Source organism: Argentina silus (assembly GCF_951799395.1).
Source record: "Argentina silus genome assembly, chromosome: 15".
Taxonomy (NCBI): domain Eukaryota; kingdom Metazoa; phylum Chordata; class Actinopteri; order Argentiniformes; family Argentinidae; genus Argentina; species Argentina silus.
The window spans coordinates 13,791,727-13,803,817 of NC_139669.1; the positions used below are offsets into that span (position 1 = coordinate 13,791,727).

General features: G+C 41.4%; 2 protein-coding genes across 4 annotated transcripts in view; one reads left to right on the forward strand and one right to left on the reverse strand.

Moving 5' to 3' along the window:
* Positions 1 to 247: 247 nt before the first annotated feature.
* On the forward strand, positions 248 to 6,642 carry st3gal5 (ST3 beta-galactoside alpha-2,3-sialyltransferase 5). 3 transcript variants are annotated; one of them, XM_083686642.1, is made up of 7 exons: positions 248 to 294; positions 2,907 to 3,024; positions 3,789 to 3,909; positions 3,991 to 4,325; positions 4,581 to 4,767; positions 4,915 to 5,073; positions 5,603 to 6,642. In XM_083686642.1, the coding sequence occupies exons 2-7, from the start codon at positions 2,993 to 2,995 to the stop codon at positions 5,858 to 5,860; spliced, it is 1,092 nt and encodes a 363-aa protein (XP_083542768.1). In that variant the 5' UTR covers positions 248 to 294; positions 2,907 to 2,992; the 3' UTR covers positions 5,861 to 6,642. The 3 variants fall into 3 exon arrangements, with proteins under 3 accessions (XP_083542768.1, XP_083542766.1, XP_083542767.1); XM_083686640.1 differs by having other exon boundaries at positions 3,789 to 4,325; XM_083686641.1 differs by lacking the exon at positions 248 to 294 and having other exon boundaries at positions 2,819 to 3,024; positions 3,789 to 4,325.
* Positions 6,643 to 8,949: 2,307 nt separating this feature from the next.
* atoh8 (atonal bHLH transcription factor 8) overlaps positions 8,950 to 12,091 on the reverse strand; it is a 5,896-nt gene continuing 2,754 nt past the window's right edge. Inside the window, exon 3 of the mRNA XM_083686216.1 lies at positions 8,950 to 9,827. Within this exon, the coding sequence (XP_083542342.1) occupies positions 9,822 to 9,827 (6 nt within the window). The 3' untranslated portion in view covers positions 8,950 to 9,821. The remainder of the gene's footprint in view (positions 9,828 to 12,091) is intronic.

The following is a 12,091-nucleotide window of genomic DNA, read 5'->3' on the forward strand; positions in this document are numbered from 1 at the left end:
TGTTAAAAGGGCATTGATTCTTGAAGAATGTAACTTATAAACCCCTCGTGAGCTTAGATCAACTGTCTAACCCCATCAGAAACCAAAATATAAGCTTGTTTTCTCCATCAACAAAAATCTGTTGCAAGATAATTATTCTGTACAGGGTGAAGGAACTACATCTCCATGTAGGCTGTCTCTGTTCATAACGCTGTAAAATGCGGGCTTTTAATTTGAAGGATAATTCCTGCAACGGAAGTATGGGTACCCAACCGCAGAGGTGCGAGTAGTCTATTCCCTGGGCTCCGGAATAAGGTAAGCCGTTTTCGATGGAAATGCACCGAGCGTTAACTGATTTAAACGGTCTTTGATGTCAACTAATAATTAAAAATGTGACGTTTCTCAAAAGCGTTTGACAAAAGTGCTAATGATAATGATTTATATATTGTCAAGATGAAAGGCTATTCACGTCTACGGCTAGTTAGCTAAAATTGGAAAAATTGGAAACCTATGAACCAGTGTAAGAAGAACATGTTGTTAGGTATACATGATACCTGGTAGGTAGCTAGCCGGATACTAGGATCCTCCATGCAAGTCCTGCTATCTCATGGACAGATAAGAGTCGGAGACTTTGCCATGTATCAATGAAAATGACAAACGCCAAAACTCCGTTTCTAATTTAAAAAAAAATCCTTCTTCCACTGACTGATGGTTCGTCGGGTGTTTGTCCCATTCGACGGTCATCAAGCTTGCCAATTTCTGTTGCAAAGTCATTTGATAGCAAGTAAAGGGAGTAAGCGAGCTAACTGACCAAATCTCGAGTTGGAGCTGAAGTTAGCTCGCTAACTGACTCCCTTAGCTGGCTTCGTAATAGTATAGTATACCCCTTGAGTAGTTGAAAAGTTCATTCAATTATCTTTTGCAAGGCAAATTTGTCTAGCTTGATCCCAGTCAAATGGGGCAATCACACGATGAACCATCAGTGAAAGATTGATTTGATCACAAACTGTCTTGGTGGGGTCATTTTTATTTCAATACATGGCAAAGTCTCCCATTCTATCTGTCCATAGCATAGGACTCGCATAGCTAGATGCTATCCTGCTAGTATTAGGCAGTATAATGGCTTTTGGCCATAATAGCTAATTTAATGAATAACTTGTCTTTCCATTAGTAATGGTTAACCTCTATAAAACACAGTAGATAGATAGATACTTTATTACTTAGGTAGGTACTTTAATAGGTACTTTATTGATCCCCAAGGGCAAATTAAGGCGTTACAGCAGCTCACATCACAAACAACAACAAAATAAAGTGGACAATAGAATAATAGAATAAAATAGACATCCAAAACATTATATACAGTAAGAACAGTCCAATATGATTTAACATCACCCAGCCTGACTCTGATCGAGCCCCCCAGAGGAGAAGTTGTACAGTCTTATTGCGGCAGGCAGAAAATATCTCCCATAGCGCTCTTTAGTGCAACTTGGTTGTAATAGTCTGTTGCTAAAGGAGCTTCTCTGGTCTGCCACAGTGTCATGTAGGGGATGGGAGTGATTGTCTATGATTTCCAGGAGTTTGGTCCTCATCCTCCTATTGGCCACCTCCTCCAGTGTCCAGGGTGACAACCGAGGACAGAACCAGCTTTCCTAATAAGCTTGTTCAGCCTCTTGGTGTCACCTTCCTTGATGCTGCCCCCCCAGCATACCACCGCGTTCACCACTGACTGGTAGAACATGTTCAGCAGAGTCCTGCACACACCATCCCCTGGGGGCGCCAGTGCTGCTCACCATCCAGTCCAACACACATCCCTGCAGCCAAACTGGCCTGTTGGTCTGGTAGTTCGTAATCCAGGAAACAATGGGGGAGTCCACCTGCTTCCTCAGCAGTGTATCCGCAAGTAGTAAGGGCTGTATGGTGTTAAATCCACTGGAGAAGTCAAAGAACATGACCCTCACAGTGCTGCCAGCCTTATCTAAATGGGAGTGAGCTCTGTGTAGCAGGTAGATGATGGCATCATCCACACCAATGTTTGCCTGGTAGGCAAACTGCAGGAGGCCCAAGGATGTCTTCACCAGGGGCCTCATGTGTGCTAGCACCAGTCTTTCCATGGTCTTCAAGATGTGGGATGTCAAGGCTACCGGTCTATAGTCATTCAGAACACTTCCTTTTCTTTGGTACCAGTACCAGGCAAAATGTTTTCCACATTGATAGGACCTTTTCCAGACTGAGGCTCAGGTTAAAGAGGTACTGGAGTACTCCACACAGCTGGTCCGCGCAGACTTTGAGCACTCTAGGGCTCACACCGTCAGGGCCCGCAGCCTTCCTGGTGCGGAGTTTCCCCAGCTCTCTCTTCACCTGAGCTGTACTGATGAAGACACTGGAGCGGGGGGTGGTGGTGGGGTTGTTGGCTGTGGCAGTGGTGTCGGGGGGGCAGAACGATGGGGGGAGCTGAAGACTTGTGAAGTGAGGAAATGGTGGGGCTGGAGGAGGAGGGAAATGGAGGGGAGGTGTGAATGGAGTCAGAGGGGCTGGAGAGGGAGAGGGAAGGGTGAGAGATGTGAATGGGTCCAGACAGGGCAGGGCAGGGGGAGGGGAGGGGGGCTGGTCCAGTAGCTGAGGAGGGCTGGAGGAGCTGGGGGGAGGAGAGGGAGGACGGAGTGGAGAGTTGTTGGTGGAGCTGGGGGGAGGGAGACAATGCCTATTAAAGAACTGGTTCAACTTGTCGGCTCTGTCCAGATCTCCTGCACCTTGATCAGATAACTGATTTAGTAGCATGTTTTTATAGAGGCGCAGTTCTGTCTTGGCTTGTCAGTGCAGTGCATTTGTTTATCATGACTGATCTGAACTGCATTTCTTTGTCTCTGTACTTGTACTCTGCACAATGACAATAACGTTGAATCTAATCTAATCTAATCTGCGTACAGGACTTGTTCCATGACGGACAGGCTGAGAGGTTCAGAGAAGGACCGATGGATGCAGAGACGTGACATTCCATTTGCTTGATGTCAACATGAGGGTACCTAAGCGCTGTGGCTCCTACAGGTAAAGTTTATGAGTAATCAGTAAATGAAGGTTATTACTTTATCTTTAAAGTAAGGTTATTACTTTATCTCTGGATTTGTTCTGGAACATTCTGTTCCAATTGAATTGGATCATGATAGGATATGTATGTGGTGTAGAGCTGTTTGGTTATTGTGGTTCATTGCACATTCTCAAAGATAAAATAAGAGAGTGTAATTCAAATTCTACAACAGTGCTTATCGTAGCATTAGGTGGCAAAGGCACAGACTAATCTATTAATCGGTCAACCTAATATGGCTGCCAGCCTAGACTGAACTGAATAACAGAATTCCTGAAAATAAGAGGTATACATTTTTTTGTTTCAAAGGGTTAGAAATACGAGGTGTGGCGCTGTAATGTTATGTGTGTCAAATAGTGTGCAATACTCTGGAACACTGCTGCAAGTTCCTGCCTCATTTCAGAATGTTTAATGTACAACACTCTGAGATTCCTTACTTTTCATAGTCCATAATGTTACTTGTTGAATAAGCGAAATTGGAAATGGGTCAAGCTTTGAAATTGGGTCAAGCATCTTTGTGGAACACCTATGATATTTGAGCTGATTTTGGTTATGTTATGAAGGTGGTTTTTGTCTTTGATATTGAGGGCATGGAACGAGCATATGAATGAAAGGGTCAGGATGCTTTCAATGAATAAGCTGTAGAAAGTGGAGAGGATTTGGCTATTGATTGCGAATGAGTTGAGCTTTCTGAGGAAGAATAAGCATTGTTAACACTTTCTTGCAGATGTTTCTTGGTGCCGTTGGTGGTGCTTGTGTTAATATCACTAGCAGTTGTAACACTTCCTCTTTTTGACACCGATACTCAGAAGCCTTTGACATGGCATGTGGATCCTAACCACAGAGAGGTAAGTCTAAGTAAGCATTACATTATGAGTTTCCTAACTGTTTTTGTGAAGGTTTTCATACAGTTCATACGGTTTTTTCAGCTGGTACACTCTTATGTCCGGAAAGTTTTGGAGAAAGAGTGTAGACCAGCTTTTGCCAGGAAGGGAGTGGCGACAAGACTCCACAGCCCTAGTCATGTGACCGATCCCTTCCTGTGGCGGGACACGCCCCTGACCCCAGGGATGTTAAAGTACCCTCCCCCGTTTGGATTCCACGGTATGCGTGATAAACTGAAGGATGTCCTCAGCCTCCTCCCAGGTCCAAACCTTGAGCAGCAGAGCAAGGAGTGCAGACGCTGTGTGGTCATGGGAAATGGAGGCGTACTTCGTGGTCTGGAGCTGGGCTCCCTGATTAACAAGTTTAATATTGTCATTAGGTGAGACTACACCCTTTTTGGCATGTGATTGTTTGAATAAGTGTATTTTCCTAGATTGAGTAAATGTGAGAAAGAGGAATTGCCTTTCACAGCTCACATATAGGCCTTTTCTCAATTGTTAGAAACTCAATAAAAAAAAAAAGAAGAGTCATCATCAGAAAGATGACAATGTAAACCCTATTTCCTAAGAAAGGCATAACTGTGTCACAGTTTAAGGTAGTAGTTAATAGTGACAGCCTGGTCACTGCTATACAGGTTGAACAGCGGCCCTCTACGAGACTACAGTAAAGACGTGGGGAATCGGACCACCATCCGCATGAGCTACCCAGAGGGCAGCCCCAAGGTCTGGGAGGACGTGGACCCTGAGCTGCAGTTTGTGGCTGTCATCTACAAGGCTGTGGACTTCAACTGGATCAGAGCAATGATCAACAGACACAGTGTGGTGAGTTGTCAATGAGATAGATACAGAGAAAGACATCTCGTTATGTTGTTGTTGAATTTGTTATAAGGAGTTCAAGTGTATGGTTAGATATCTGAAATGGCACTGGCCCTCTCCTTCACTTTACCTGACATTAGATTTATTTCACAGTCACTTTGGGACTGGCTGTTTTTCTGGCAGAAGGTGCCAGATGAAATTCCGGTAAATCTATCCAAGTTCCGCATCCTGAATCTAGAGGTCATCAGTGAGATGGCACTGGATCTTCTGCAGTACCCCACCCCGCAGCCACATCTCTGGGGCTGGGACCAGGTACAGTAATACCCCCTTGGGGCTAGTTACAGGGCTGTGTTCAGCAGGGCACATTGTTGTGGAACTTTCGGATAGAAATATATTGCGTAGAACAGACATGCCTTCGTGAGGTGAAGTAGTGAGTCTTGCCTTTGCATTTCTATCTGCAGCTTTCAGTGTATTGCACTGAATACACTCCACGTAAAACCCTACCCTTTAGCCAGCCCTCCGTGTTGATGTGGTTGTACTCGGAAATAACATGTCACCCACGCACATTCATGCCAATTTGAATATTTTGTGCGGTAGATAAGTTATCTCTCCCCTTTCTGGCCCATTGTCTTAAAATGGAACACTCAAACCCAACATTAACTGTGATAACAGGTGTCAATACCTGGGAATGGATGGATCAATGCCAGCAGAACTAACTTGGTACAGCTGCTTCTCTGACCCAAGACAGCACTGTAGATAGATAGAAAACAGATTTGAGAGACACATTGTTGCCTTTGCCTTCCTGACTGACACATTCTTTGCTCTCCTTTTTTTCCTGCAGAATGTCCCTACATTGGGCGCCACAGCCCTCAACCTGGCCACCTACCTGTGTGACGAGGTTAGCTTAGCAGGCTTTGGCTACAACCTTAGCCAGAAGGAGGCGCCGTTGCATTACTACGACAGCCTGCCCATGACAGCTATGCTGGCACAGGCCATGCACAACGTGGACCGGGAGAGGGCTCTCCTCCAGAGCCTGGTGAGGGCAGGGACGGTGTCAGACCTCACAGGGGGGCTCCACTGCTCTTTCTGCTCCAGCTGAGGGACCCTGGGCTGGGCTGGCCCAGCGAAAGGGAAGCTTTCATGCTTACTGAACTCTCCAACCCTACTCTGGCTTTGCAAACTATGCAAAAAAAAGTGTTCACTGAGATGGAACATTTGAATGCAATGGCATTTCCATATTAATTTAAATAATTTAATAACTGTAAAGCAGCACCACTTACTGTGTCAACTGTGCGACAGTTAAGTTGCACACTTCTTTACTGCACAATTGAAGCCTCTTTTATGTTGACAATTCCTTTTACCTAGATTTGTTTTTGTTTTGTGTCTCATAATAATGTGAAGATGTACTGTAATGGCAACGTGGCTCTGTTTGGTTGATTGATTAGATTTTATAAGGTGCATACAGTTGTTTCAGTGATGCACTGATGGCAATAATACACATTAAAATGGTCAAGTAAGTAAGGTCCTTGTGGTCAAGACGATGTAAATGAAGATTACATGAAGAGATATTGGTGAAATTAGGAGGGAAGGTAGATTAACAAACCAACATTTTGAGTATCTCCATTAATTCTAGAAATATCAACATGAACACTGAGTTTCTATAGGTGGAAATAGCCACTGTGAATTTGCATCAAGAATGTAATCTTTGGGGGTGCTTAGTGGCGTAGCATACCACATAATCGCAAGGTTCCCGGTTTGATTCCGACCCTCGACATATCTTGCATGTCATCCCTCCTCTCTCTCACCCATCCTTCCTGTCAACCTCTACTGTCTCTATCCCAATAAAGCAGAAATGCCCTAAAAACATATTTTAAAAAAGAATGTAATCTTTGCTCATTTCATTTCATTCAAAAAAGAATGTAATCTTTGCTCATTTCATAAGAAAACAACATTTGCTATATGGCCTATGCTGTATGGTCGTGCCTAGTCTCACATTGGCAAACTTCCATGTCTGGTTGGCGCTCAAGGTGAGAAGAAAGACTTCTCGAGGTTAGGTCCTGCCCTACAAAAATGAGGCTAATCAGGTGTAATAATTGTCTTCATTTACATTTGTATACTCCAGGGGAGTTTAGTGGAGGTAGAAATCAGAGGACTGGCACATTGTAATGAATGGAATGAGGAATGGTATCAAACATGTGTTTGATAGTTTGACACCATTCCTCATTCCATTCCATGCAGTACAATGAGCCCGTTCTCAGATTTCTACCTCCACCAGCCTCCCCTGGTATATAGTATTAGTTCGACCTTCCCCCTGCAGTAATAATACTCTTCCAATAGATGGAGTGTGAAGTTTACTGTATATAGGCCTACATCATACAATGGTTAAAAAACATGGTTTTAGAGCCCCAAGCTACTGTTCTCGAGTAAGATTTGTTACATTAAACTCCATAATGCTGAAGGTTAGAATTGGTATGTGGGTATTAGATCTTACCCCAGGTCAAAGTTTTTCTTGGGTCCCTGTTGAGTTTGCATATCCCATATCATTGCTTTTAATTTCATACACAATGTTTTCTGTATGTAAATGTCAATTTACCTCACCCTATATAATTTCACAAAAAACATTTTTGTATTGAAAAGTATTACTCTAAATTATACAAATTTAACATTGTGAAATGAACTGTCTCTGAAGATACTCTCAACTCTTTTTTAAAAAGGACAATAGGCTTTTTATTTTCAATGCCTCCACTCAATCTATAGCGGTTGAACAGGCCACTTCAGATGAGGTTGATTCCTGGCCGACACAACTTGCTTTCCATTCGTGCTGCCTTTCTTTTTTTTTTTTTTTCAGACAGACAGAAGTTGTATATACAGGATACTAGTGTTTCCTCTCCGGCTCCAGACCCAATTTGAAGGACTGTAAAAGCTGAACAGCTTCCAGGGCTTAGCGGCGGTGGAAAAAAACAGATTGCTCTTACCGACAGGGTGCTTAACTTAGGAGCCAGGTTTTTCTTTTGCTAATGTTGTTTAAGACATAATAAGATACCTATTATTAATTGACATTCTCTCTGGGTGAGAGGTGAAGTTTTGGGGGGTACAGTGGGATAAATCACTTTACATGATAATTAATTTGTTATAACAGAATATGTGATGAAATGTGTTTGCTTTCTGCTAACTTTTCTCATACAACACTAATTGCTGATGAATTTGTAAATGCCGTATATACATATTTCAATCATAAAGAATGGAATCAACAGAGTGAATGAGCATTGAAATTACCACTATGTTTTTTCTTTATAATAATGTGAAGATGTACTGTAATGGCAACGTGGCTCTGTTTGGTTGGTTGATTGATTGATTAGATTTTATAAATTATATGCATACAGTTGTTTCAGTGATGCACTGATGGCAATAATACACATCAAGGACTTGGATGGATTTCCATTGTGGTCCTTTTGAAAAACAATGGACAGTCAAGCAAGAAAGACGATGTAAATTAAGATTACATGATGAGATATTGGTGAAATTAGGAGGGAAGGTAGATTAACAAACCAGCATTTTGAGTATCTCAATCAATTCTAGAAATATAAACATGAATAGCGAGTTTCTACAGGTGGAAATAGCCACTGTGCATTTGGATCAAGAATGTAATCTTTGCTCATTTCATAAGAAAACAACATTTGCTATATGGCCTATGGCATAGGCCCTATGCTGTATGGTCCTGCCTAGTCTCACATTGGCAAACTTCCATGTCTCGTTGGCACTCAAGGTGAGAAAAAAGACTTCTCGAGGTTAGGTCCTGCCCTACAAAAATGAGGCTAATCAGGTGTAATAATTGTCTTCATTTACATTTGTATACTCCAGGGGAGGTTAGCATTAAGATGCATTAAATGGGCTTCAAAACTAGGTAATAATTATCTTGTGGGCCACCAACAGTGGTTTTCTTGTCCTCACGGGATGTCCTCTCTATGACTCCTGTATTAAAGATACTTTTGTGGCTTATGATCGAAAGTGAACGGTAAATTCAGCAAGGTAATTGAACGTTTCATGATGTGTTATTTTAACAGTAGCCTACAAACTTTCAAGAGAAACGGCATGTTTGTACATACTGTCAACAGCTGTTTGAGGTTGTAATTGGATAGCTTTTGATAATGTGTGGTTTAGGGGACAATGTTTGAGACCGTACACATCTTGAAAAAAGAAAATAAAGTGTTTAATGATCCCCTGTAAATTGATATCCATTCAAATAAATTAACAACAGTTTATTTATTTCTGGGTAAATGTGCTCAAAAGGGCACACAAGAGCAGCCATAGAATGATCATGCTGAAAGGATAAGGGACACTTTTAATTGTATCAAGCTGGGGTACTGTTAAAAACTTTAAAACAACTCATTTCATTTCATTTATATTTCAACACAAAAACAGTTGCTGAAATAAGATACCATTATGTCATATATCTCTTAATCATTTCATGTTATGTTGCAATCAAAGTTATGTTACATGAGCTGTAAATAGTTCGCTTCCTTCAATCAGAAATTATTAATCACTGTCAAGAAAAAAAATGGGATGTACATCGCCCTTTAGTTGAATTATGATAATCACTTGGTGTTGGCTTCTTGCTGCTATGATGATCTGATATCATCCGCCAGTCTAATAGGCTCACCTCCTACTAAAAGAACATCCCAAGCTGTCTTCCTAAAATGAATTTCATTCCAGCTCACGACAAATATCCATAAAAAAATATCCATAACCGGAGAATGTGTCTGCAAGGTCAATAAGTATCAAGAAGACTTATATGTTTAGGTCCATGATAATACTGTGCTGGTTTCCTAGACCCAGATTATTAAACCTACTAGATTGGAAAGCACTTTCTTCATTATACAGTCTTTCGTCCAGGTCAGGTTCAGGCTTAATCTGGGTCTGGCAAACCAGCCCCAAATGCCTGGTTGCAGTCTCCTCCATAGGTGGTGTTGAAGCACCTCAAGAACTGTAGTGTAAAGAGTTGCGGTTTTCTTTGAGGCCTTAAGACGAGGTCTTGCTCGCTCCATTGGTGCTGTGAGAAATTATTCCTATAAAAGACACATGAAACAATTTATCAATGTGTGAAAACACAAACCCCCTTGTGGATGCATATTAAGAAAGGGTAAGATGTGTATGGCTCCAAAATAGAGCGGTACAATTATAAGCATACATATCCTATGACATCATAGGTGCCATGTTGCTGTAAATACAAGGGAGAGAAAAATATCAGCCTTTCCAATAAGGTTCCAGTAACTGTTGGTAAGATCTGATACAGGGAAGAATGTATTAGGACACAACAAAATTCTTTGGCCCTCTCTTTGGTGTTGGATGAAAACCAACCAAAACATTTTCCTTATTGTGTTTCTATAAAGAGACAGATTCTTCTCTCCGCTCTTTCTTTACCTCCTAATTGGAGGACTAGAACACATGCCAGAAAAGTATTGGGATAGGGATATTTATCTAGGACTTTGATGGTGTTAGTTTGTTTGTTTTGTTGACTTCACTTTTAAAGCTATACCGTTTAGGATTACATTAACATGACATCCAAATGTGAAAATCCCCTAAAGTGTGATTTAATTAATAATTGTATTTATATAAACTTTAAGTAGATAAGTAAATAAATCATCATATAACAACAACAACAACAACAACAACAACAACAACTGAGTGTTAGATTTTAAATGTTATTAGAACAGAGCCTCAATAAGTACACAGTTTGTGAATTCAGGATTGTGTTTGGGGGATAGAACAAGCGCAGGAATAAGTTCTAGATGTCTTTAATCAGTATGCATTGAGAATTTTTTTTTCCCCTGGAAAGTTTCCCCTCAGACTCACTGGCTCTCTCTGACAAAGGGATTTCTTTCTTACCCAGGGCCCCCTCCCTCCCTCTCTCTCTCCCTCCCTCCCTCTCTCTTTTCCCCCGGCCTCTGTAACAGCTGCTGCTCAGTGCTGTATCCTGAGAGAGTGATGATCAGTGTTTTTTTTTTTTATTTCAAAGTGTTTTTTTGGAACAGATGGCCAGGGGAGAGCTGGGGAATGTGCCAGCAGCGCGCTGGGGAATGTGCCAATTCCTGCAGCGAGTGAGTTCTCTGGGCTCCAGCTCGCGTGCCTTCACCCTGCCCTCTGCCCTGAGTGGCGCCAGCAGGACTTCCCAACTAGCGTTACGAACATCTGGTGTCTGGGACTGCCAGGGGGAAAAAAGCAGCTCAGCTAGTTTCCTTGTGAATGCGCTTATGCTAGGGAAACACATTAGCTCACAGAGAGAGAGAGAGAGAGAGAGAGAGAGAGAGAGAGAGAGAGAGGCAGAGGGAGTATAGCACAGAGAGAGAGCAGAGAAAAGTAACATGCATGTAGTTATCTTGGCTGTGTAGTCTCTGATCTATCTAATTTATAATCTTATTTATAAATCTTATTTATATGTGTCCTTATATGATTGTTAGACAGTGTTTCTTTTTTCTTTTCTATTTTATTTTGAGATTTAGAAATGTTCAAGATCATAATTGAGAAGTTTTAAAACTGTAATTTCTTCCCATCTATTGATTCACATATAATAATTGTACATCTATGAAACTAATACCTGGCTTTCATTGGTCTTTTACTTAAGTACTGGGATGAAATAGAGAAATTAATGTCATTATTCACCAACAATAGTTTTAAAGTTTCCCCTTGTTTCCTTATTTTATTTTTGCTAAACAATGCTAAATTGTAATACACTTCAAAATACTACTGTATAATATAAAATACACTCACCGAGCACTTTTATTAGGAACACTATACTAATACTTGCTCTCAAAACAGCCTCAATTCTTCGTGGCATTGATTCCACAAGATGTTGAAAACATTCCTTTGAGATTCTGGTCCATGATGACATGATTGCATCATGCAATTCCTGCAGATTTTTCAGGTGCACTTTCAAGCTGTGAATCTCCTGTTCTACCACATCCCAAAGGTGTTCTATTGGATTCCGATCTGGTGACTTGGAAGGCCACTGAAGAACACTAAAGTCATTGTCATGTTCATGAAACCAATTTGAGACGACTTTTGCTTTGTGTCATGGTGCATTATCATGTTTGAAGTAGCCATTAGAAGATGGGTAAATTGTGGCCATGAAGGGATGCACATGGTCAGCAACAATACTCAAATAGGCTGTGGCATTCAAGCGATGATTGACTGGTATTAATGGGCCCAAAGTGTGCCAAGAAAACATTCCCCACACCATTATACCACCTCCACCATGAGAAGGTGTACAGGTGTTCCTAATAAAGTGTTTAGTGAGTGTATATATATATTGTATATTGTATATTGTTCTTTT

Coding starts and splice junctions, on each gene's coding strand:
- st3gal5 (XM_083686640.1), top strand. CDS start 2,993: ATGAGGGTACCTAAGCGCTGTGGCTCCTACAG. Junction 3,025..3,788: donor AAGCGCTGTGGCTCCTACAG/GTAAAGTTTATG, acceptor ACTTTCTTGCAG/ATGTTTCTTGGTGCCGTTGG. Junction 4,768..4,914: donor TGATCAACAGACACAGTGTG/GTGAGTTGTCAA, acceptor TTTATTTCACAG/TCACTTTGGGACTGGCTGTT.